At 42.8% G+C, this 24,729-nt stretch overlaps 1 protein-coding gene across 7 annotated transcripts in view; it reads left to right on the top strand.

The window, feature by feature from the left end:
• The window catches only part of LOC124310188 (glutamate receptor ionotropic, kainate 2), an 89,648-nt gene extending 66,295 nt beyond the window's left edge, over positions 1-23,353 (top strand). The window contains exons 11-22 of one of the 7 annotated variants that reach the window (XM_046773980.1): positions 2,406-2,510; positions 3,615-3,872; positions 4,982-5,161; positions 7,057-7,194; positions 11,172-11,369; positions 11,457-11,682; positions 11,832-11,996; positions 16,422-16,522; positions 17,644-17,848; positions 21,902-22,202; positions 22,864-22,953; positions 23,227-23,251. In XM_046773980.1, the coding sequence (XP_046629936.1) occupies positions 2,406-2,510; positions 3,615-3,872; positions 4,982-5,161; positions 7,057-7,194; positions 11,172-11,369; positions 11,457-11,682; positions 11,832-11,996; positions 16,422-16,522; positions 17,644-17,848; positions 21,902-22,202; positions 22,864-22,939 (1,953 nt within the window). In that variant the 3' untranslated portion in view covers positions 22,940-22,953; positions 23,227-23,251. Of the gene's footprint in view, positions 1-2,405; positions 2,511-3,614; positions 3,873-4,981; positions 5,162-7,056; positions 7,195-11,171; positions 11,370-11,456; positions 11,683-11,831; positions 11,997-16,421; positions 16,523-17,643; positions 17,851-21,901; positions 22,203-22,863; positions 22,954-23,226 lie in introns of those variants that run through there. The other 6 variants (XM_046773973.1, XM_046773975.1, XM_046773974.1 and 3 more) reach the window with 6 other exon arrangements.
• Positions 23,354-24,729: the final 1,376 nt, after the last annotated feature.

Here is a 24,729-nt window from a genome sequence, read left to right as displayed (position 1 = left end):
CAAGAGTAAAAGTGAAGCAGTCTGATTTAATTTTGCATGCAAAATACTCCAGGCGATAGAAGCTGATGTACGTTTTTTTTTTTTCTCTTCCTCTTTTTTCGGTTCACTTCTCTCTCTCTCTCTCTCCTCGATATTAAATTCGTTATGCAAAACGTTCGGCATAAGCGTGCAAAAATGGTACGGCTTATATACACGCCTCGTTCACGTGTTACACGATCTGATTTACGTGTAAAACGCGCCGTCACGAAATGCCAGTTTAAAACAAAAAAAAAAAATTAGACGAGGAAGGAACAATCTTCGACGAAATTTAACCGAAACGATTCATTGGCTGCGGCTCGCGAATGTCACTCGATCCCTTCCCGCGTAACGGGATTCATTTGAATTGTAAAAGCTCTGTGTTATTAAACAAGATCTCTGACCACCTGCCGCAAGCAAATTGCTCGTCTTTCTTTTTTAAATTTGTTTCCCCCCCCCCCCCCCCTTGCAGAGAGTGTCGTAGCTATAGATAGGGGGGAAGGGGGGTTCAACACCGCGTCGAAGACGTTGAAAAACTTTTAAAATGAACTTTCGGAAGCACGCCATGCCGCTGAAACTTGTGCAGATCGACCGAACTCGAGCTTTTAACATTCGACCCTTGAAAGTACACTCGCGGTATTTATACGGTGAAAATGATAAAAATTTTTCGAGAATGAACAAGCGAAGAAAGGGGAAAGCTTTCTTCGTCACTCGTTACCGAGACTCGTGCATGTGCGTACATGCTGAGAATAACCAAACGTGATCGATTATTTTTGGCTTAGTGGCCATCCCTAGTATATGCTCGTGACGAAGAAAGCGAGAAGTTAAGGGGAGGGGAGAAATCTTCACGGACTTAACGAGGCGTTGGGACTTTGTGTCGTTAAAGATGTTCTACAAACGAATCGCGCTGACTTTCAGCCCGGAGAGCAAATAATACGCGATATTCGAATCGACACCTGTGATCCTTTGAAAATATCTACTTATAAAATATCTGAGATCGAGAAAACGAACCTTTACAGAAACGATAAACGGTGCTGCCTTTTTTTTATTTACACATGAACCAGACGCCCATCCTTTGAAATCTTGAATACCTTGCAAGATCTGACAACTCAAGCCGTGAGATTTTCTCTGTATAAGACACTTGCACTGGGAGCTGCATTCGGCGGTGCAGCGTGTATAACTAACCACTTTGCGGTGGAAAACGAAAACTCGGAAGCTTTCAAAACGGAACTCTGCGAAGAAAACTCGAGGTAACTCAAGACTCTCTATTCGCATTGAGAAGCTTTTTCGATATTTTTAATTAACATCCAGGCTAGTTGGTACGACAATAAACACGGATCATTAATCGAAAAATTATACAATCTCTTGTCGATCAACTTGCGCAATAATGCCTGTTTCAATTAATGTTTTTGTCTTTTTTTTCTTATATTTTGACTTGACAAATAACAGTGCAAATTTTGGAAAACTAAATTTTACAATTTCTGGAGTTAGAAAAAACGATGATTAATACTGAATTCTATCGTCCTTCATTAGATAATTGTAAGTTAAATACGTCATGATCGAAGAATAGCGGTACTTGAAAACTTTGATGCCTGCTATCGAAGTAATAATTAAACGTAAGCCGTTCGCCGGTGATAATCGAGAAGTTTTGTTTTCACCGGTTTTAATCACGTGCTGCCTCGGAGTTATGAAAAGGCTCTTCAACATTTCAACGACAAGTTTTTTTCACGGCTTTCTACCTGAAACTTTCAAAGTCCCTGGTTCTTTGCGTTGGTACACTACGGCTAATTGCGGGATCAAAGAAACATGAGGAACGAGAAAATCTCCCCATCACTTTCTCCCGCGTGTGTGTTTGTGTGTGTATTTAAATATTGGCAAGAGTAAATTCGCTCTTCCACATCCTTTTTTTAACATGTTGTTTCATTCATTTTTCTTTCTACTGGGGTGAAAAAACAGTCGAGGGAAATGTAATTTTATTAAAGAAGGCATAGAGATGCCGCCACTTTTCTGCTGTATGTGTTACATTAAATTACAGTATTTTGTAATTTTTAATAAAAAATTAGTACAGGCATGTATGAATGGCGCCTCTTGACTCGTACCACAATCCGCTTCTAGACCGAAAAGACGGAGAAAAGTGAAGTGCGGAATTGAAAGACCCTGCAAGCTTCAGTTTCCATGCGGTTTGTGCGATGTTCGCATTGCGCCTAAATATAGCTGGGTAAGCTGGTCCAGCTGCAGCACTTTTTCACCTTGGCGTTGCACAATGTTGCATTTCGAACGAGAATAAGACTGTAAAATGCAAAGCAAAAATGTGGAGTGTCGTTGTTTCAGGATTATAATTCGTCGAAATTTAATTAATTACACAATTATTTTGTATAAATATTTTTCAGCGAGCTGATCTGGCCGTTGCTTCAATGACGATCAACTACGCGAGGGAAAGCGTCATCGACTTTACAAAGCCGTTCATGAATCTGGGGATCGGAATATTGTTCAAGGTGAGTTGAACTCGCTCAGCTACGCTTTTGTGGTTTCGTGTCGTTTTACAAATTTCACCCTACGTAGCAACTTTTTCAATCACTCCATGCCAATTTTATGGGTCGCACGCAGAGTTGGACTGTGAATATCGAGATCACGTATTTCAGCTGGAGATGAACATGCGGCGTCATGATCTTGCTCCACCGCACGGACACGCGAGAGTTATTGATGTAGCATCGGGAAAGATACGACCGCGTCTACCGAACTTGGAAAACTTTCTTTTCTTTCTCGTACAACTCTCTGCTAACCGTCTGAGACGTGAAAAAATGTTTTCAAAAAAGAATATCAACCTTACGACGAACGTCCGTCGCGATCGACAATCTATCAGCTAGCGATAAGATACTTGTTGAAGAATTCGCGACAAGGTAAAAACGTGAATAAAATCAAGGTTCACAAGTGCCAATTTACTTGGATCCTTCTTATTGTCAACGCGAGAAACGTCGGGAAAAAAATAATTGATCGTGATTTTAACGTTGCTAATTCTGAATTTTTACGATAGGTATCATCAATTTCTGCCAGTGACAGGAAACAAACTGAGCGATGATAATTCACTCGCACATCGTGACGGGTTGGTTAATGTGTCACCTGCGGACTCGATCCGCGGTTATATTCAGTGCAATTTTATTGCAGAGCACATCGCTCGATTCGATACAACGTGTCACTGTTAGACACACGGCATTCGAGTGACAAATTGACTCGTTGATATTAATTACCTACTCGGCCGATTATTGCGGTCGTCCGACATTATACGTCGTCGGAAATTGAAACCACGAGTGTTGTTCTTCGGGCTTTGGGTACAATAACAACGTTGACCGTGTCGAGTGTCGTGAAAAATTCACTCGAACAATCGCGAGGACAACGTCGTTTGACGATGATAATTTTTTCAAATTTTTCACGGAATTAAAACCCGGCTGTTACAAATGTTTGTCTTCCATTACGTGCCCGGATTAATCATGGGGGGCGGTTTATACTCGGGTTTGAATATCTGCGAGCGTAGGAAAGATCGCGTAAAAGTCGGTGTGCTTCGTTTTGTAATTAAAATATTTTAGTTGATGAAAATTTAGGTGCCCACAAGCCAGCCGACCCGGTTATTCTCGTTCATGAATCCCCTGGCGGTCGAGATTTGGCTCTACGTTTTGGCCGCCTACATGCTGGTCAGTTTCACCCTCTTCGTAATGGCCAGGTTCAGCCCCTACGAGTGGAACAACCCCCACCCCTGCCTAGCAGAGAGCGACGTAGTCGAGAACCAGTTCAGCGTCAGCAACAGCTTCTGGTTCATCACTGGGACATTTCTCAGGCAGGGAAGTGGGCTCAACCCAAAGGTACACTCAACGACACCCGCCGACACTCGACGAGGCCTGCAGTCAGAACCGTTCCAGCGTTTTACGTCTCGCTTATTTCAGGTTATCGCGATAAATCGGTAACCAGAAGCTGCGGGACCTTGCGACATTAATTGTTCGATCCGCGTCTCGATCCGATCGATCAAGTTCGATTTCTTGGACGCGAAAGCTGGCTCTACTCGTGAGAATCACTGGCAGCGAGTATTTATCGAATTTATTGTGGTTTTCACGATGACTGAGAAGAAAAAAACGAGAGATAGCTTCAAAATTGCTTCTATAATTGTTTTTATCGTCACGTTGATATCGTTGAATATTCAATTTTTCAACATTCCGTGGATATCGATTTTCATCGAAAAATCGTTATATTGAATAAGTCTTGAAAGAAAAGAATCCATCTTGTAATGAAATCGACGAAATTTACTACATTTTTTCATAAATTAGAAGCGATTTGAAATCAAAAATCGATATCTAAACTCGAGTTTAAAACTTCGGTGTATTTTTTCTCGCACTTCAGCTCACAAGTGTAACATCAATTTGAAACACAAACAGTCTGCGTATATTTCCCAGATCAGATTAGCCGATAAAGTGTTCGTTTCAAACCACCAAGCTCCTCAAAAAACCACCCTCAATAATCCGACTTGCGATTTCCGACGCGGTTCGACTTTTCGGATTTCGATTGGCCGCGATACAATCTCGCGGATAGTTAAACTGAGGTTTCGGTATTTGTGGATGTGGGTAATTATTTCGCAGGGATCCTCGGGCCAACCGAATCCCTATTTAGCGTGCGAACCTTCGGTAGTTACAATGCGAATATCCAGCCTCCGGTAGTTTGCCTAACGCGCCCTTCAATATTTGATACAGTTTCTAGGGGCGGCAGGGTTCAGGGGTTAAATTCCCGTGCTAACGGAAGATCGGATCGAAACGCGGGAATCCGTGCATCGTCAACGAATCTCCCCCTGACGTGTGAATATTGTCTTTAAAATATAATTGCGATCAATGCTGCGAGAGATCGAACGATCGAGAGCTGAGATGCACGATGTGTGAATTAATTGAACACGTAATGAGCCAGAGGTTCCTAAAAATTGTCGCAGGTTTCTGGAAGAATGCCGTCGCGTCTCTTCTCCTTCATGAATCCGCTCGCCGTAGAAATATGGCTTTCCATGCTAGGCGCCTACGTCATTGTTTCACTCACCATATGGATCGTGGCGAGATTTTCACCCTACGAATGGGTCGAGCCGCCGCCTTGTCCGAGCTGCAAATGTCCTTTACAGGTAGGCGGGATGCTCCCAATTCGCAGAAAATTTTAACCCCCGAATCCGGTTTGCTCGCGGTTATGTGCACCGAACGACGGAAGAGTTTACAATTTTCGAACGCCCTCTACAAAAACACGACACGGATTGTTAACCCCGAGAAATTGCGGTTGGAGAACAAGAATTCGAAACAGGCGTTTGCATCGCCGCTAATCTTTCGCTCATACTTTGCGATTTTCCCATTTCGCATATTTCTGCCACTCGTTACCTCTCTCCGTGTGTGCGTGTTTCTGTTTCGATTTTTCTTCACACCTCTGCATATTCATTCATTCTACTGGTTCGACTTTCATTGTTATCATCACGCCCCGGGATACCAAGTCGATTTTCACCCTAATCCAACAGGACTCTGGCATGGGGGATAAATTGAAAGATGCAAATTGACGATGAAAGCTCGATACCGAGACGGGAGGACGACAAGGTCGGGAAGGATGAGGAGGAGGAAGTGGGTAAAAGTAAAAAGATTAAAGCAGACAGAGGAAAAATAAATAATAAACGAACGAACGAATGAATGAACGAATGAATAATTCAAATTTGTTGAGGACTGAGATTCTCCCGGAGCTTCTGATCGTGGGCGAAGTTAATTTCGATCCCAGCTTCCTTTCTCTCTCTTTCTCTCTCTCTCTCTCTCTTGACTCAACTCGGAGTTAGTTACACCGTTCGTTACCCTTCGTTTTTGGACTTTCCTTGTTTTTCTCCTCCTTCCGTGTCCAGGCTTCGAGCTCTTGAATGCTTCGCATCTCGCTTCTATCGTTATTCTCCTCGTTTCCCGTGGTCTATCCGCACCGCTCTTGTATTGCCCGGAACTGTAAGACAGTTTTGTATTTTATACACACACACACACACACACACCTTAGACTGCGTACGTCGCCCTTTTGGTTCGTTAAAACTTTTCCGGAAGCAATACCGTCGGTCCATCGAACTCCTGTTCGACCCGATATCCTAACGACATGTCTTCCCGTACGAGTTTGACCCCGGAATCCATCCTCGAACTCTCAACTTCTGCGTTCCTCGTATATTCTCGGCCTCGTTTTACATTTCTCATCTTCACGATCGCGCGTCGATGCAGGTCGATGCTGAATGTAATAATAACAAGCTCGCATTAATTCTTGAGACAATTTTTGTAACACGAGGGTGTTCGAAGACTGCAAGAAACTTTGGGACTCTCGTTCTTCTTAATTTTCTCACTTTCAAATAGATTTTGCGTTACAAGGTAACGTCACTCTATTTCAAGCTTTTTTACGACGGAAAATGGGGGTGAAATACGGGCGAGGAAGATCAAAATATAAATCTCAACCACACGCTGGCAAACCGGATCCACGCGTCTGCTGTGTGTTTGCAGAACTGGGTTAATTGGGAAAATATAGGCTCGGTCACGGTTTAATTACTTTCTGGGTAAATTCACTTTTTTTCGATCGACGATCCAGCTCACTGACAAACACGAAAGAAAGCTCTGCAAGCATTCTCAAACTTCCTGTCGTTTATCCGTAAATGGTTGGTAAAAGAAACGAAAAATTTTCTAGCCTTGAAAATATCATTCGATACTAGAATGCTGTTAAACAAATAAAATCGATTTTCGAATTAATAACGTTAATTTATCCACCGTCGTATCAATATTAAAAATCAAATTTCAAGCGAAAAACAATTAAACCCATATTTTATTACCCGCCTGTATTTTCCCGTTCAACCTTCATCGTTACAGATTCGGCAAAAATTTGATGAAAAATAGTTTGAAATAGCGTTATCCTTGCCGTGATTCCCTGTAGGAGAAGTCAAGGTACTCAGAGTAATTCCTCCAATGTTCGTTGGTGAAATTTTCCACCGCTCGTTATCGTTGACGGTATAAAAATAATTGTCAGGGCGGTCATGTGAGCGCTCTGGAACCGGACAGCGACGACATCCCGTTGCCGAGAACGGTGAACGACTTCACCCTGGCGAACAGCTTCTGGTTTACCGTCGGGACGCTAATGCAACAAGGGAGCGACCTCAACCCGAAGGTAATGCAGCCGCAGCGTGTAACAAGCGTACAACACCGCACCGCGGAGTCGGCTAATACCTATAATACTCGATTTTATACCCTTCGACGAACTTTCCTCATCCGATCCTCCGCCTCCCGATATCCGCCCATTTCTCATGCTCCGGTCAGCTTCGAATCCGGCAATAAGCAGCTTACAAGTCTCGCCGATGAGTTCAAACATATCGCAAATGGCTTGGGTCACTTTCGTTTTTCCAAACACTCGACTTCTCTACCTTTTTCCTCGATTTCTCATTATTATTTTATATTGAAATTTTTGAGCAAATTTTCTTTCAACGTTTTTTAAAACTCCCAAGGCTTCGGGGAAAAGATGAGAAAGTTTATTACGCGTGTGATAAGACGTGACGACGTAAACGTGAAATTCGTATCTAGGCAGCGTTTGAAGTCTCGGTTTTTGCAAAATCAAAATTTTTTTATAAACCGCGTATTGCCAATATCCATAAACGGTGATGATAAATTGAAAAACGGAATTCTCCTTTTCGCAACACGTGTATTCAAGTATTCCGACATCGCCCCGACTTTCTACCGTATCTACACCATCTGGCATTTTCGTATTTCGCAATACTTCGTTATTTCCGCCTTTTATACGTTTATAACTGCAGCGCGTTGTTGTGCATAGACGTGCTTGTATGTACACACACACACACAGCGATACGTAATATCACGTATATATTATATACATACGCAATATCGTCGATTCAGCGTTTCGATCACACTCGCGTAACGCGTACGGCGCAACGTTTTACGGTAAATATTCTCCAGTCATATACCGTAATACGTACTACATACAGGTACGTATGTGTGCCCGTCTCGTTGTTTCGTACATCAGACGTTATTATACCCGCACGTCGCTGAACTTACGCGCCGGTGATTCGATCCAAATGCAGACGATAAGATAGCCGGGCATCAAATTTTCAATACGGAAACTTTCGTTCAATTCTACTCGCGGAAACTCCCGACGCGCCAGTTGGTCTTCTCCTCCAGGATCCGAGCACCGGTTGCTCGCACACTGCACTCCGCAATATAAGAAGGAACACCGACCGATCGCCGATCCTCATCCCGCGCCAAATTACTATTCATAACTTCGTCGAGAGTCGTGGAATTCGAATTATGGATTTCGAAACGAATTTCAATTTTATATTGGTAGTGGAACTTTGACATTTAGCATCGGATCGGCCATCGTACACCCTGCATGCACGTACCTTGTACCAAGCCGATGACGGACCGAGGCACCCTTGAAAATTTGCCTCTCGGACAGCTGCTTTTTCGCAACCTTCTTTTTCCCCCCATCAATTTTCCACCTGATCTTATTTTCCGAGAGGAATCTTTATCGGTTTAAAGAAACGAGACGGTACCCGAACATCAAATTAGACATCGAATAATCGATCGGGACGCAAAGTCTCGCCTTTGGCGATACATTTTTTCAAATTTACGTTCGTTTTTTCCCTCGAATCTTTGTTAGGGTTATTCTGCAGCCACTCTATCAATACGTTATACTTTTCATTTTCTTCGATTATGTTCTTGCCTCAACGATTGGTTTTCCCTTTTAAAGTTAATATCGTTGTTAAATTATTCCCAGTTATTTTCTCTCTCTCTCTCTCTCTTTCTCTCGGGAATATTGGTGTACATCATAATGTGGGCACGGAGAAATATAAAATCACGGCTAAATTGGCGTGGTAACGAGGAACCGGCCAACAAGCATTGTTCGATAAAAACTGATGGACGTTTTTATTTTGCATCCCCTCTCGCGCAGACGGTTTTTATGATTTTACTCGTACGGTTTGTTCTTTTAATTTGTTTTCCTTTTCCTCTACCCTGACGACGGGGTAAAAAAAAATCCGACCGCCGGGAATTCCACGCGCAATTCTTTGTCTCCGCGTTGTCCAATCTCGCAGTTACTATATATCCATCTAATTCCACACTCTATCAGTACGTCTGTATCCGTATCTTTTCTGTAATAATACCTCGGGATAAAATGTTATAAAGAAAATGGGAAATGGGAAATAAATGGTGGAACGAATTTAACAAAATCGTAGAAAGCCGGGGGAGAGAAACGCGGAATCGAAAAAAGGAGGAGGAGAGACGAGCTGCTGATGGAACTGAGAGAGAATAAAATCCCCCGCGTGTCTATGCACTTTCTATACCGACTTTCTGGCTCTGCAACACGGTTATACAATAGCTTTGTGACTTCGGAGCGGATTTTGCCGGCAGGCTTTCCGCGCGAAGCGCGTTTTTACTTAAAAATAAACCAAATGAAACGGGACGCGCTCAGTCTGGAAGTGACGGGAGAACCTGGCGCATTTCGCGAACTACTGCGAACCAAGTTTCCCCCCGTGATTGCAAACTAACGCTGCAAACACCCGCCTCGGATCGTTTTTGCAAAGTTGTATTTACGCTCCCGCGAATACCGTACACACGTGCCGATTAGAGAAAAGAAAAGGAATCAACGATTCCCAAAGGGAATACATTAAAACTGTACACCTCGAGTTGTTCGTACATTCAGGCAACGTCACTTTATCTCCGATTATCCGATCCTCCGTTTTTCGTATGTTTTTTAAAAGAATCCTTATTCCCCCTCCTTTTCGTTAAACATCGTCCCGTTGGGATCTGAATTTCAGAACTTTTTCCTCGTCATCTCCTGAACGGAGTCTGGATTCAGGTCCTTATTACCACAGAGATGCTTCCTGGGTGCGGGGTTGAAATTCCGAATTTGGAATGTTTCAAAAGCGCCGAATTACGAATTTATTGGTGGCGAAACTTAAAGTAAGGAAATCATACTTTGAGCGTCGGGTTTCGAATGGTTCGAAACCCGACGCTCAAAGTTCCTAAAGGACAAAATGGCGAAAGGGCGAGCTCCGATAAGTGAAAAAGATTGAAATTTGAGCACTTTGATTCTTCTTCGTTCTAGATTTTCGATATTTATACGTTCGGAATCCTGGTTATTCTAATTTTCGGTTTTCCTATTCTTTCACACGCATTCGTTGAGTAAACTACGCTGTGTGACGTATACTTTAATTTTCGGAATTTTACTCTATCGAAACTTTATTTTTCGGAATCTCCCGTTTCGAAACTCTGAACCGTCTGATTTCCGAACATTCGAATCTTTGCTATTTCTCCAAAGTTTGATTTCTTCGCTTAAAATTTCGCCACCAAATAATTCGGAGTTAGACGCTTTCAGAACCTTCAAATTTCAAACTTGAACCCCACCCCGCTCTCTGATCATCGCATCCATCGACCTTCCCTACAACAGACGAACGTCACAAAGACTGTACAAACATCGACAAAAAAAAATACGCCAAGTTTCAGGGGATAAAAACGAGTCAAGTTCTAAACTTACCCATTCTCGGTGAATTTAAGATCTGAAACCTGAGGTTCGCCAAGCCGGCTCTGCGGTTTTGGCTACGTACATGCAGGGTTGCGGGTTGCTCGCTGTCCTCTACTCGACTTCATCCCTCGTCGTCATTTCACCGTCACATTTGAGGACTGGAGCGCTTGCGGCTGACAGGCCTCGTGCGAGTCGTCGACAGGCACAACTCGCGAGTCCCGAGTAGAATCCGGCCGATTTTCAATCGAATCGACTCGAATCGACGCGAGCGTACGAGGATCGGAATAGATCTTTCCGCGAAAAAATTCGTCTTAATTCGAAGCTTGCGAGGAACTCGTCCTCTCCTTACGAACCGTCCTCGATTCACGGACGGTGGTAGCTTTTATTGGCATTCCTCGGCCCGAATCTCCCCTCGTGAAGCTCCCTAATATCGTTCACCGATGTCCCCTCGATTGATCGTCGAACGTCGTTACGACTAGCCGGACGCGTTTTAAAGGCAGTCCTTGTACGTCGCTGACGACGTAATTCCCGTCCGTGGATCGCGCCTCTCCTTCCAGCATTCGGCCTCTGCATCCCCGTTTTTTTCTTTCTGTTCTCTCGCCCCGCGGCGATAGGCGACCAGCACTCGGATCGTCGGCGGTATCTGGTGGTTCTTCACCCTCATCATCATATCCTCGTACACGGCGAATCTGGCCGCCTTTCTCACCGTCGAGAGGATGATCACCCCGATCGAGAACGCCGCTGACCTCGCCGAACAGACGGAGATTTCTTACGGTACCCTGGAGGGCGGGAGCACGATGACCTTCTTCAGGGTGAGTAGCAGGCGGAAATCTAAACGCGGTTTGCAATAACGATTACGTCGATCTCTCTCTCTCTCTCTCTCTCTCTCTCCCATTAAGGACTCGAAGATCGGTATTTACCAGAAGATGTGGCGGTTCATGGAGTCCAAGAGGCCAGCCGTTTTCGTCTCCACGTACGAGGAGGGCGTAAAACGCGTCCTCGAGGGCGACTACGCCTTTCTCATGGAGTCAACGATGCTCGACTACGCGGTCCAGAGAGACTGCAATCTCACGCAAATCGGCGGCCTCCTCGACAGCAAAGGATACGGGATCGCGACGCCGAAAGGTTCGCTAATTCCAGCAGCGTTCCGGCGCGGCGTGGCGGCGGTTTTTTTTTTCTTCTTCTTCTTCGTTTTTTGTCGTCTCCTCCCGCTCCTTATCCACCTTCGTTTTTTTTTTTTTTTTCTCCCCTCACTACTGATCTTTCAACCGCAGGTTCGCCCTGGCGGGATAAAATATCTCTGGCCATCTTGGAGCTACAGGAAAAGGGAGTGATTCAGATACTCTACGACAAGTGGTGGAAAAACACCGGTGACGTTTGCAATCGGGACGAGAAGAGCAAGGAGAGCAAAGCCAACGCTCTTGGCGTTGAGAACATCGGTGAGACACTCGCACACCTTCGACTTTACGCTATATGTATATCGTTTACACGCGTAGGTGTACGATATAGGTACGTCGACGTCTCTTCCTTCTCTCGTTTACTTCCTTATCTCTAGCCTTCCTCGTTCTCCTGGATTTTCAATAGACCCGCCATTCTACGACTTCACAGACCGACTACATACACGTGATTTGTACCTACATTATACATATACGTATACACGTAATCTACCTCGACCTCGAACCCCCTGAGTCCTCGACGTTTACCGGGAAATTCTATACGTCCCTGTATTACGTCAATCGAGGTCTGGAATTTCGTCCACCCGACAACCAATTTCACCGAATTGAGCTTCGGCTCTAAGGAACGCGTTACCGCCTTGATATTCAATTTTACCACCGGTAATTATCGCCGCTGTTATTTTCTGTAATCAAAGTGCGATTCCTCTTCGTATGCTACACCTGCTTTTGCTTCTCGCATTCCTCACTTCCGTATTCTCTAACGAGCGGTCGCTGGTCTTTCGGGCAATCAGGAGAAACCCTGAAGTGTTTTGGTGAACCGGAAATGGTCTTTACACACTCCGAACGAAGTACCTTTAATGATGTGGAAAACCGCGAGTCACAGGATTTGCGGATACCTGCTCGGTTCGTCCGCTCGGTCAGGTGACGGTGACGGAAGTAAAAGTTTCTACTTCCGGTTCTGCGACGACAATCGCCTGAATCACGACATCCTGAAGTTATGCAAATTTACTCATCCACCCAACCTTTCCGCACCTCGTGCTTAGCTCGGCAGAAATTTGAAATTGCTTCTGTATCTAAATTTGCTGGAATATTTCCTCCGCGTCCTTTCACTAACGCCTTGAAACTTCGAATTGCACAACATACATTTTTGTTTTTATTTATTTTTTTTTTCACGATTGTGGGTCTGATTTTCTTACTTTTGTGTTGACAAGAATGAAAAAAAAAAAAAAATGCAGATGAATTATTTATTTTGTGAATGATGTGAAATCGTTAATACATGTGAAAGAAATTGAAATAATCATTTTAATATTAACAATGTATCAAAAAATGTCATATCAATTTTCTCAAGCGAATTAATTTTCCGATTAGTTACACAAATCGTTGTAGATGAAGAATAAAATCAGTAAAGTAAAGTGAAATTTCTTTGTCACGCATATTGACGAAATTAACCGGTATCGATCAATCGGGACATACATTTTTCTTTATCTCCAATTGACTTGACATTTCAAAATCAGGGGTTTCCTAGCTCACTATAATTACGAGTTTGATCTGAAAATTTGAGAACTCGAAATGGTGGCTTCTGTATAACAATAAAAAATGCAAAAAATTACTCATCTTGTAGGAAAATTCATACAACCTAAACTCGAAATTGAAAAAATTTCTAATAACGGCTCTGAAAAGTTATTCATTTTAAACTTCTCAGTTTCTCCTTCCGACACGTGATAAGCGGCCTCAAAAATTTCAACTCAACAGAAATGACGAACAAAATTACGGTCAAACAGCCACCTTAATTCCTGCACCTAATACAGCCTGATCGACATACGCGCGTCAAAGAAGTTTCACTTCTCCGTTCAACTATCCCAATTTTTTTCACCAATCACCGCTATAACAGGCTCCAAACGAGCAATTATAAACCCTTTAGTAAAAGTGAATACGAATACCTGTAACAACGTACATCGCTACCCATAATTTCGCGACGAGCAACAGAATCGACGTTTGCGATTCGGCCCACGAAGAATGACGATATCGATTGCGGTTTGCGCCGAGGGTGCGGGACGCGAAGATGGTAGGGTTTCACCCGGATGGGAGGGGTGGTAGCGTCGCGACGCCGAGGGGGGACGGCGTCGAGGATCCGGACGGCGGAAAAATGGGCAACTTTTGATAAAGTCGCGGCCCGCCCGCACCATGAATACATAGTGGCAACCAGCGGGTGGAGCCTGACGGTTTTCTCCCGGCTTAGGTGTACGTACGCGTGGATGGTGTATAGGTATAAACCCTAAGATATTCCGCAGTATCCCGCACGGCGGGTCAAAGGGCGCGGAACTCGCCCCGAAGGGCGGGCCAAAGACCGAGGTAAAATCTTTCACCCCTGCAGTACCCTGATTTCCGGCAACGCGGATTTATATTCAAACCGTGAATTCCGCGCCATGCGAACCGTACTTTATACCTATTCCCCGTTTAAACTCACGCGGATATTCGAAACTCAACGTTTTCACCAATATCAACCCCGTCTCGTTTTACACGGGTTTCGCCGTTATTTCTAACCGTTCAACTCGCCGATTCAAACGTTTTGCCGATAATTAACCGTCACGAACAAATTGAGCGACTAGCTACTCGCGGAATTATAATTCCAACGTTTTACACAAAATATTACTCTGACTTTTTGCGTTTCAGATACGTTCGATAAATTATGACGAATCGTTGTAAGATTTATACGTGCAAACTTTGGTCAAGCTTTTTTTTGTAGAAAATATTCAACCCAAGTATACGTTATGCGGTAATTTGTTCCAGCTCAGTAAACTATTTGCCACGAAACATTTTATTCTCTCCCCAGGGATTTTTCCTATCACAGTAAAAATCTTCCCAAAACAAATTTGCGATTTCGTTCTTTTTCTTCTTCTTTTATTTCTAACAAGCCGTTTTCATCCCATGGATCTTAAAAGCTTTCTCAGAAACGCCGTATACATTGATATTTGATTTTCAAACACCACTAATAAAATTATTTGTTTTGCGATTTATAAAATCGTCACACAAGCTTCGGAGTGGAAGTAATTTATTTATTATTTTTCATTTCTACGATTTCCGTTCTATTTTTGCGGGAGATTTTCGTAGGTTTTATACCGTCGCGTCGTAAGAAAAAATTGGTGGTGAAAATAAAAAATGTCAGTGTCAATCGTTTACTGAGTTGGAATGGAATGCCGCATACGTATGCTCGGCTGGACATTTTTTTTTTTTTTTTTTTTTTCTCTCCATTCCACCGAAATTTTATTCGCCGGAAACTCGGGTCGTCAGTCAAGAGAAAAACTAAAATTGTTGAAAATCCGCGCGACGGTGAATAATCCGAAGGTTGGCAAAAAGCGTTTACCTACAAACCGACGAAGCTTTTACAGGCGATTAAATCCAAAGCGACGTTTCGGGCCAGAAGGTTATATATATATATAAGGTACCGCGTATAAAGTATATGTATAACGAAGGATTTACAATAATGTAGGAGCAAGGATCGATCGCAGGTTCCGGAGGTTCTCGACCATGGTGAAATTGTACCTTACATTCGGGCCGCACATGGCCTTTTTAATACGCGGTGAAAATTTTTCCTCCCGTGATATAGACGCAAGCACTTTTAACACGGATCGTTTTCCCCTCCATTATACGGAAATCGTCCGGGAAAAGCCGACATTTCAATCTTTCAAAGTTCCCTCTCTTTCTTTTTACTCTTCTCACCATTTTTTTCTTTTTTTTTTTCATTCGTTCTTCCTTTTCGCTGCATTTTTACACGCGCGCACTTGGAAATATCAGCATCTGTATCGTATTACAATTCTCATCCCTCGCTCCTCCTCCCTTTTTACTCCCTCTTAGCAGAAAACGCCGGGCATTAGCAGATCTCAATCGCGAATATAACCGCGCTCTCGTGTAGAAGCCGCGTATATTTTTTCCCAGCGAGCCCGAAGGTTGGCAGTAAATCGTTCGAATCATCGCCGAATGACGGACGACGCCGACTTCCTGGAGACCTCCACCCCTCAATAAAGGGATGAAAAGCCTCGACGGAGGAAAAGAGAGACCTTCCGTCGCCCCTCACTCGATAACTCAATTAAACCACGACCCTTGGACCCGAGGGTTTCCGAATTAAAGGTGCGCCGACGCCTCTCGTCGAACTAAAGAATTTCCCTGCTTCAGCGATTTTTCCTCGTTTACATACATGAATTTCTGAAATTGATACAAACACGGTGGGACGTGTGGATATTTTTCTTTTTCATTTTTTTTTTTTTTTCTTCCGACGCAGCGTTACGCTCGGATCGAGTAAAATTTCGCAACCATAAAAAAAATTTCACGTTCCGGTGAGGAGTTTTGGAAAGTTGCGTCAAAGTTGTGTGCGGTTGAAAATAGCACCGAGTTCCGTTTCGAATTACGTCTACCTGATATCAATGCCTGAGCACCCTTGGCGCCGAAATTGGGCCCGTTTGAACCCCGAGTGCAGGCACGAAGGGGAATTTACAACCAGGGCGCTGTTATTTGAATGCAAATCGCGACGTCCGAACGTCTTTGTAAATTTTGACTAATGGCGGGGAATCCCTCCCCCGTAAGCCTGGAACCAGTCCTCTCTCCCTCCTTATTCCCGGTTCACCGTTCGCACCAAAAGTAAGGAATGGGTGAGCTGCAGCCGAACATTAAACCCGAGGTATTTTGTTCCAGGTGGAGTGTTCGTCGTTCTGCTCTGCGGACTCGCCCTCGCGATTCTCGTCGCGATTCTCGAGTTCTGCTGGAACTCGAAAAAACACGCCCAGTCCGACAGGGTGAGTATCGGAACCCGGAAGTGCGCGATTGCCCGGTTTTCAACTTAGGTTGAGCCCGATTCGGCGAATCTCGAGGGGGGGGGATATTCAAGACCCAAAATCGGCGAGTTATTATCGAACCGCGACGAATTGAAAAATCGCCGATTTTTTGTCGAAATATATTACAGGGGAACTGTAGCTGTTATCAATGTAATTTGATAATCTTGTGAGTACACGTGCAGAGAAAGAGAGAGGAAAAAATGAAGACAGTCTCAGTTCCCTTGTAATAATAATCATAATACATGATATGTTTTTGCACGATAATTGTTCAGTTTTATTTTACATAAATTTCGTCTTGGTGTTTGAAAAATTGTATAAATATCGTCTCGTGCCGTGTCCGTATTATCATTATTATTTATACAAATTGTATCGTCATATATTATATGTATATATTGTATATGTGTGGCGCGGGGTTTGATATTCCGAATTTTTTGGTAGCGAAACTTAAGGTAACGAAATAGAGCTTTGACGAAACATCAAAGTTCCGAAAAGTCAATGTTCCGAAACATGCGAAAGTGAGAAAATTTTTAAAAATAAACCGGTTACTCGAAATTCCGATTGATCGAAGATTTTTTATTCTGTGAATTTCTGGCTTGGTGAAATTTCACCGCTTCAATCTTTCTTCGATTTGGATTTTCGATATTTTTGCGTTCCTGTTCATTCCGATTTTCGGTTTCACTGATTTTTGACACCCACTCGTTGACTAAACTACACTCTCTAATTATATTTTAACTTCCGGAAACTTTGCTCTATCGTAACATGAATATTCGGAACTTTGTTGTTTCTTCAAAACTTTGATTTCCTTACTTCGAAGTCTCCCCACCAAACAATACGAAATTAGGCGTTTTCGGAAAATTTCAAATTCGTAACTTCAACCCCGCCCCATACGTGTACACTTACGATATTGTAATTGTTGAAATTTTGTGTGCACATGCTTATGTGTATATATGTCGTTGTGATCCTGATCGTTGCATCGCATCCGCCGCCAAAAATATATCCTGCTGCTGTTTTCGCTGTCGCTGCTGAACGAAAAAAAAAACCAAAAAAAAAACCACCAAAAATCTTAACTAACGCCCGAGAAGTCGCTCTGCGCTGAAATGGCATCGGAATTAAGATTCGCGGTGAGATGCGGTTCCCGTCAGAAGCCCGCGACGAAACACCGGATATCCCGCGAGGGGCATCTTCCATGTCCGAGGTGCAGCCCCGGCGCGTCAATTCGAAGAGGAAGGTACTGCGCCCGCGAAGAAACCACATACGTACCCAGCATCGAGCTGCCTCGACTAAATGGTGTAAGTCGCGTCCTGCCCGACGAGCGGCGAGTTCCCGTGGGAGTAATCCACCCCCTTCGCCCGTCTTTACACCTACCTCCGGACATGGACGGGGGTGTTTTACGTGTATATGCGTACGTAAATACGTAGTCACGTGTACGTATAACTTGGACATGATCCTTGTTTGTTCGGGGTCGTTGATGTTTCGTCGCCTCCAGTAGTTGGACCCACGGGAACTCGTCGCGGATATGACGGGAAAAGTAAACGAAGGGAGTATTATCGCGATGGAACGATGACTGAACGCCTCGTAGGATTCTTCTTTCCATTCTTTTATATTACGAGGTTTTTTTCTTTCTCTCTTTACTCGCATTGCGAGAATGGAAAATAAACGGCAAAGTTTTTCACCGCAAAAAATGAGAACGCGATTGTAACTTGTGTATTGAATTTTGTCTGTTAATGCTTTGTTCTTTTTTTTTGTCGTAACTTCGTTAAATGCGTGTTCGTTAAATTTTGTACTACTTGTTTGCATTTTGCACGATGAAAATAACAGTTTACATTATATGTATACTTCAATATATTATATTGTATTGTATATTGGGGTTATTTATGTTTTAGATTGTCCGCATTTCGTTAACGATATTCGTGTTTTGTGTGATACAACTCGTCGTTTGTATAATACCTAAATATTGGATACACATATATATAAATGTATAAAGTTTGTGCAAGCGCTGGATTAATTTATCCAATCATGCAGAACGTGATAACGCGGTGAGCATGTATGGTTTACCGCAGAATTGGCAAATATGAAATTACTAAAATTATCGAGGCAATTTAATTTAGCAACAAGAAATAGACTTTTTCATTAATTTGAAAACTGTATTTTCATTTAATATTTTATTTATTTATTTTTTTTTCCTATACTGCTTTATCCCGTACTGCATTTTTATATACGTGGAGCATTCAGTTTGCAGCTTGAATTTGCATCATAGGAATAATGGCGACTTGATTGCATGCGTTGTAAAAAAAAAGAAAAAGATAATGTTACGTATTAATTGCACAGAAATTATCTATGGTTTTCTTCTGTAACACCAAATTTTGAATAATTCGTTAGAATTCAAAGCCCAGATCGCAAGTGAATTAATTTAACTACATACTTTCAATTAAAATGCGGATTTATTCCGCTCATTTGCCGCATCAGCGAAAGTTGTCGAGAAGTATAAATTTAACAGATAATTAATTTTCACGTTACGAATGTAAAGAAAATTGTGAGATGTATTTGGCATTCGCATCGACTCCGCCGTTCGAGTTTACCGTAGAATTTGACCGTGGCGCTCTTTGAAAATCCAGACAAACGGAGTGGTAGCAAATAAATCACTGCCTGTAGCCAAGCTATTAGAAAACGCTTTGTCAGCCTCAAAACAGGCCGGCTGCTGCGGAGTCGACAGATTCGGGGAAAATCGTCGTACAATCCGAATCCAACGGTGGGAAAGAAACGGGGCCAGGGATAAAATTTGAAAAGAATTGCCTCCCCTTTTCTCTCTCTGTCTCATTCCTTGCCTTTGCATAATAAAAATACGTAGAACGGTATAAAAAGAGTAGAAATTTTAAAGTGCAGGATTGTTTTCGTAGACGGAGTATACTTTTTCCGGAACAATAGACAGCTGCTCGGATTATACATTCCGAATTTTCTCCTGTACCAGAGAAAAGCTTGCGCTGCACGGCTTTTCGCTGCTGCAACAGTCGTATCATAGCTCTCGGTTGAAATAACTCGAGGATCGCCTTTTCCAGTTTGATAATTGCCCGTGCAAGGTGGAAAGCTGCATTCTCAGCTGAACGGAAGAGGGAAGCGCGAGGAGAGCGAATGAGGATACTCGAAATGGCTGAAATTTGCATAGCTTAACAGGCGTGCAACGGAGGAAGTTGCCGGGTAGTCGGATCGAAGTAATTGTTGTTGGCGTTTACTTACTTGCTCGAAACACCGTCGAAGTCGCGGAAAGGACAGAGACGAACGGAAAGGAAGTCTGAAATCGAAGAAGACACCATCGCCAATTTCTGTATTTGCCGAAAGCTCCGACGCTCCGTCGTACGAAGTTAGTCGGCTTGTTTTCCTTGCAAATTTTTTCAATTCTGTTCTCGACCAAACTGCGAGCTTGCACGTGATTGATTGAGTCAGGAAAGACGTTTTCTTCCATCTACTATTTTAATAACCGTGTAACCGTAAAAAAGAATTTAGAAATATTTTCTTATCACCGCAATTCTAATCTTTTCGAGTGATCTTAATAGTACGGGGACGAGAAAAAATTATATAGTCCGAGTAATCTTCCGACGGAATTAGAGGCGAGCTAACGAAAATACGGAAACGAGGACTCCGCAGTTTAGGGATGAAATTTAGCGTCACGTTGTAGTAAAAAAAAAACCTGATGAAGTCGAGGCGCCGGTCTTTGCTGACGGGAGAAAGAGCGCTTTATGTCTTACGGTTAAAATTAATGAAAGCCAAGGAGTCGGCTCTCGCAAGTTTTAAGAGAAACAGTTTATTTGCTTGAAAAAAAAATTAGGAAAAATACGCGTTCGAGCGCCAAGTTCAATTTTTGTTTCTTATTTATTCTAATTCTCTGTTCAACCTACTATCATTCATACACGCGTATCACCGACGTGACGGCAGCCAGACAAAATATAATTGATAAAAACAATTCTGGGGGGGGGGTAAATTTATTCGACCTGAAAGGAGGAAAAAAAATTAGAAAATTTTCTCATGAAAACCTGAGTAGATTTTTCAAGCCCGAAAAAAGGCAGCTGATCCCCTCGATTGATTTCTCTATACATACGTAATAAAAGCTTCGTTCCTGGCAACAACGAGAAAAGTTTCCCCCCCGTAAAGTATATCAGCTTATATCCCTCTTCCAAAATTCTGCAAAAGGGCTGCAACCCTCGAATAATTCTGAACGTGATAAAATATACATATGTATTCAGAGAACGAGGGGATGAAGTGCTCACGTATTATGTGTGTTTGTCTTTGCGATAATACGGGCCTCGGTGAGAAAAGAAATATGAAGTACAGGAGAACAATGAGTGGGCAGAGAACAAAGGGTGAACTTGGACCCCGTCCAGCGCTAAATGTTATCGAGTTTCAATATATATATGTGTGTGTGTGTGTGTACATGTATAAGAGAACTTCCCTCAGAGGGTTTCGCTTTTATTCAGCTCAATTTTACTGTCTCGTTTTCGCACTCTCGCTCGTTTCGCAATATATGATGTATACAGGTATTTCCATTTCTGTTTTTTTTTTTTATTCTTTTATTATTTTGTTTTGTTTATTTTTACTTTCTTTCTAGGACGAGTGCGAAGAGAGATCAAAGTTTTCTTTATCCTTTCTTCCCTGTTGCGTGTATATGCATGCCTCGCTTCACGGAATTCATCGACGTCGATGCAACTAAACTATTCTCGCACAATACCCTTGAGAACTACGTCCAGTAGATATTTTAATGTAAATATTCTTGAGGTTTTATCCCTACGAAGATTTCTCGAGTAATTCGTTTTGCTCTTCGTTTGAAATTTATTCCTACGTGAAATTTTGCAAGCTCAAATTCACGACAATGGAAATAAAGATATTTATGGGAGTAACCGCGGGAGGCTGTCTCGTACTTGTAAAAATCGAACACCGGAAACACGTGTTTGGAAGAAGATGATCCGTGCAAGCTCACCCGTCGGTTTTCGCCACTTTTCACCATGTCAGGATCGCGTCGTTGCCAGATTCATATGCAAATTTTCTTCTTGGCCGAGAGTCTTCCACCCTCACGAACGAACCGCGTATAAACCATCGATTCTAACCAATATCAGTTTCGTTTCTTTCCACCCCCGTTGCTCCGTACGCGAAAACTAAGCGTCGAAATAAATGCAAACAGCGGAGAATACCGAGTGGTAACAAAGAAGAAAATCCTGCAACATAAGAACAAACGCTTCTCGGCAACTTTCGCACCGGCAAATATTGCTCAGCGATTGAATAAAACGTAACCGAATGACCCACGAAATTATCGACAGCTCGATATGGCTAACACCTGTAAATGATTCCCAGCAGGAGGCTGGGGCGTTGCCGATGACGGAGATGAAGAAGTCATTGAGCTTCGAAGCAGCGGACACATGCAGGGGGGTTGGACGAGTCGGGGGGAACACCTAGCACAGGCCTCCTCCTCGTCTGCAACCTCAGCCCTGCACCAGAACCACCCCCTCGACGCACACTCACCCACCCCCGCCGCCCCACACCCACGGGCATCACACCCACGCCCACGGCCACTCTCACACTCACACGCACAAGCATCATCAGCCTCCACCCCCGAGGCTGAGGCGGGACTCTTCCGGCATCGGCTTGGCTCAAGGTCAGTTAGATTGCGGAGGGTGTCTCGCTTCAATCGATCCAAAGTCAAATGTCTGTGAGTAAAGTAGCCGAGAGTCCGAGTCAATTGACAAATTTTTCGGACAAAAATTGCAAAGTTTGAAGGGGGGAGAGAAATCTGTCGCTTTACGATTTTCCGTAAGTCGAGTCGTCGAGGTCAGACGAAGGTCTTGACGCAAACCGGTACGTTATTTTTTATCGGCATCTGAAAAGGGCGTCAAATTCTGCATAAAAAAGTACTCGCATGTACCTACTTAACACGTAAATTTGAATCGTTTGATTAAGCTTGACTCGATCGATTAAAATGAGGCACCCTGTATATCCTGAAAACACGAGAAATGCCGACTCGGCTGAGATTTGTCGCTGATTCGTACGACATCGAGTTATTTCTCAGGCGTGGGGTGAAAATGTTGAAAGATTGTGAAATAGGAGAGTTTTTCTCTAACGTTATAAAACGTTTTTTTGTAAATAGCAAATTGTATGCCAACTCTTGTCCTCTATGCGCTGATCGAACAGCTGACGCATTATTGAAAAAAACTAAGAATAAGAAATTAAATTTTCTCAAAATTTTCACGAATAAAATTCCGATTTGCGAGAAATAATTCGCTTTTACTGTTTTCCCGGCTCTCTCAACAATGATGCAGATTCTTGTACCCGCAATCGGAGCCAATAAGCATCCGTAAAAAAAAAAAAAAGAAAAATCTACCAGACGACAACTGATGAGAATAAACTTGGTAAAGTGTAGAGCGAAAGCTCGAAATGCCGCTTATTCGAAACAACGCTCGCAATTGCCCGAACTCTCGAAAATTTAACAAGTTTGCTCGCGAGGCGTCCGAGTTTTCCGGCTTGCACCTCTCGCTGCACTCCCGAAATCTCATCACGGAGCCGGAATAGTTGGTTTCTAGTGTCTTCTCGGCCCCACCCGCGGAGCAAAAGCAATCCAAAGTTGGCAGAGCGAGAGCGAAACGTCGGTTCGCCGTTTACTGACCCTCGAATAATTTCTGCAGGAGGTGACCACCCTGAGAGCATTCTCTGGAGGTTCGACTGCGACCTGGCCGGTGAACCGGACGTGGTGATTTCGCCCCCGCCGCCCCCGCCGCCGCCACCCTCGGCCGCTGTCTCGCGGACGACGACCCTTTGACCAATACTCGAGGAGGTGCCCACCGGGGTTCCCGTCCAAAAAAACATCCCCTCTAGCGCCTCGGCCCTTGTCGTAAACGTGGACCAAAAGGAGACGTGCTTATAGCAGACGGTGAAAATCGGCCGCGAGGATTCGGGAATGCCGCCGATTTAACACTCGGACTGTATTCGCGATCGTCACCGAAGTGTTGAACTCGTTCTTTCGTAATTCGCGGGGTGCGGTTTGAGACTTTTCGTACTCGTTCGACGTTGTTGTTGTATACGGTGAAATGAACAATCATGGTGAGGTTTAGGACGAGAAAAGGAAAGAGAGAACGGAGGAAACTCATTGTCGAGGAGGTAAAGAAAATCAGAGAACACTGGAAATGAAAGTAAAGAGAAACCAAATACAGAAACAACAAATATTGTAAGAAGAATCGAAGTCATAATTAGCTAGTCAAGGTTGTTGTTGTTTTTTTTTTGCTGTCTCTCTCTCTCTCTCTTTACGACAAATAATACCGTGTAAAAAATCATCGAAACAACACTAGCAACGAACTCCAGTGCAACTAATTGGTTAAAATAAATTATAATAACATCGTGTGTTACGTTGAATACACTTACCTGTTGTATAAAATGGATGATGTGGGTTAGGAAGTGGATTAATACGTATAATAATAATACCATGTGAATTTGTAAAAAAAAAAGACAAATACTAAAAAACATTTTAGAAAATATAAAAATTAAGAAAACAGGTCTTGAAAAAATATTTGCTTCGGCGTATATTATTTCGTAAACGGTGAAGCTGATCTTTTTCCAATCCGCGTGTCTTGTACAGTAATTGTAACGTTGTATAAACGATATAATGAAACTCTATGAAGTGTAAGGTAATTAGTAAATTGATAAAAGAGATTATTGAGTATAGACGTATAAGAGACGATAATTTGTTTAGCTAATGACGTAGGTAAAAACGAAGAGTGTTTTAGTCGTATTTTGACACAATTGCGAAATTCAATTAGCTGAATGATCGTCACGGCGTGGAGGAAGAAAATTCTTGTAATCCATTTACAGTGCTGAGTGATTTTCAAGAAATAAATTATTTATAGTATAGTATGATGTATATATATATATATATATATATATATATATATATGTATGTACATGAAATTTGTTACGTAAGTTATGCCGATTAAATAATTTTTATTTATATCAAAGTTATTATTGTATAATATTGTTAAAAAATTATTCACGTACACAACGTCATCATTTTATTTCCATGCGAAAATAAGATCGTAGAATGCAGTTTTCAGATGAAAATCAATTTTGCCAAAATTCAATCATATTTTATTTATAAAATACGTGCGTTTAATCGATCTGCCACGCGTCATAATTAC

This window comes from Neodiprion virginianus, chromosome 1 (genome assembly GCF_021901495.1).
Source record: "Neodiprion virginianus isolate iyNeoVirg1 chromosome 1, iyNeoVirg1.1, whole genome shotgun sequence".
In the NCBI taxonomy this organism is placed as follows: Eukaryota; Metazoa; Arthropoda; class Insecta; order Hymenoptera; family Diprionidae; genus Neodiprion; species Neodiprion virginianus.
Note: the sequence above shows the minus strand (reverse complement) of the source record. Positions and strands in the feature narration are given on the sequence as shown.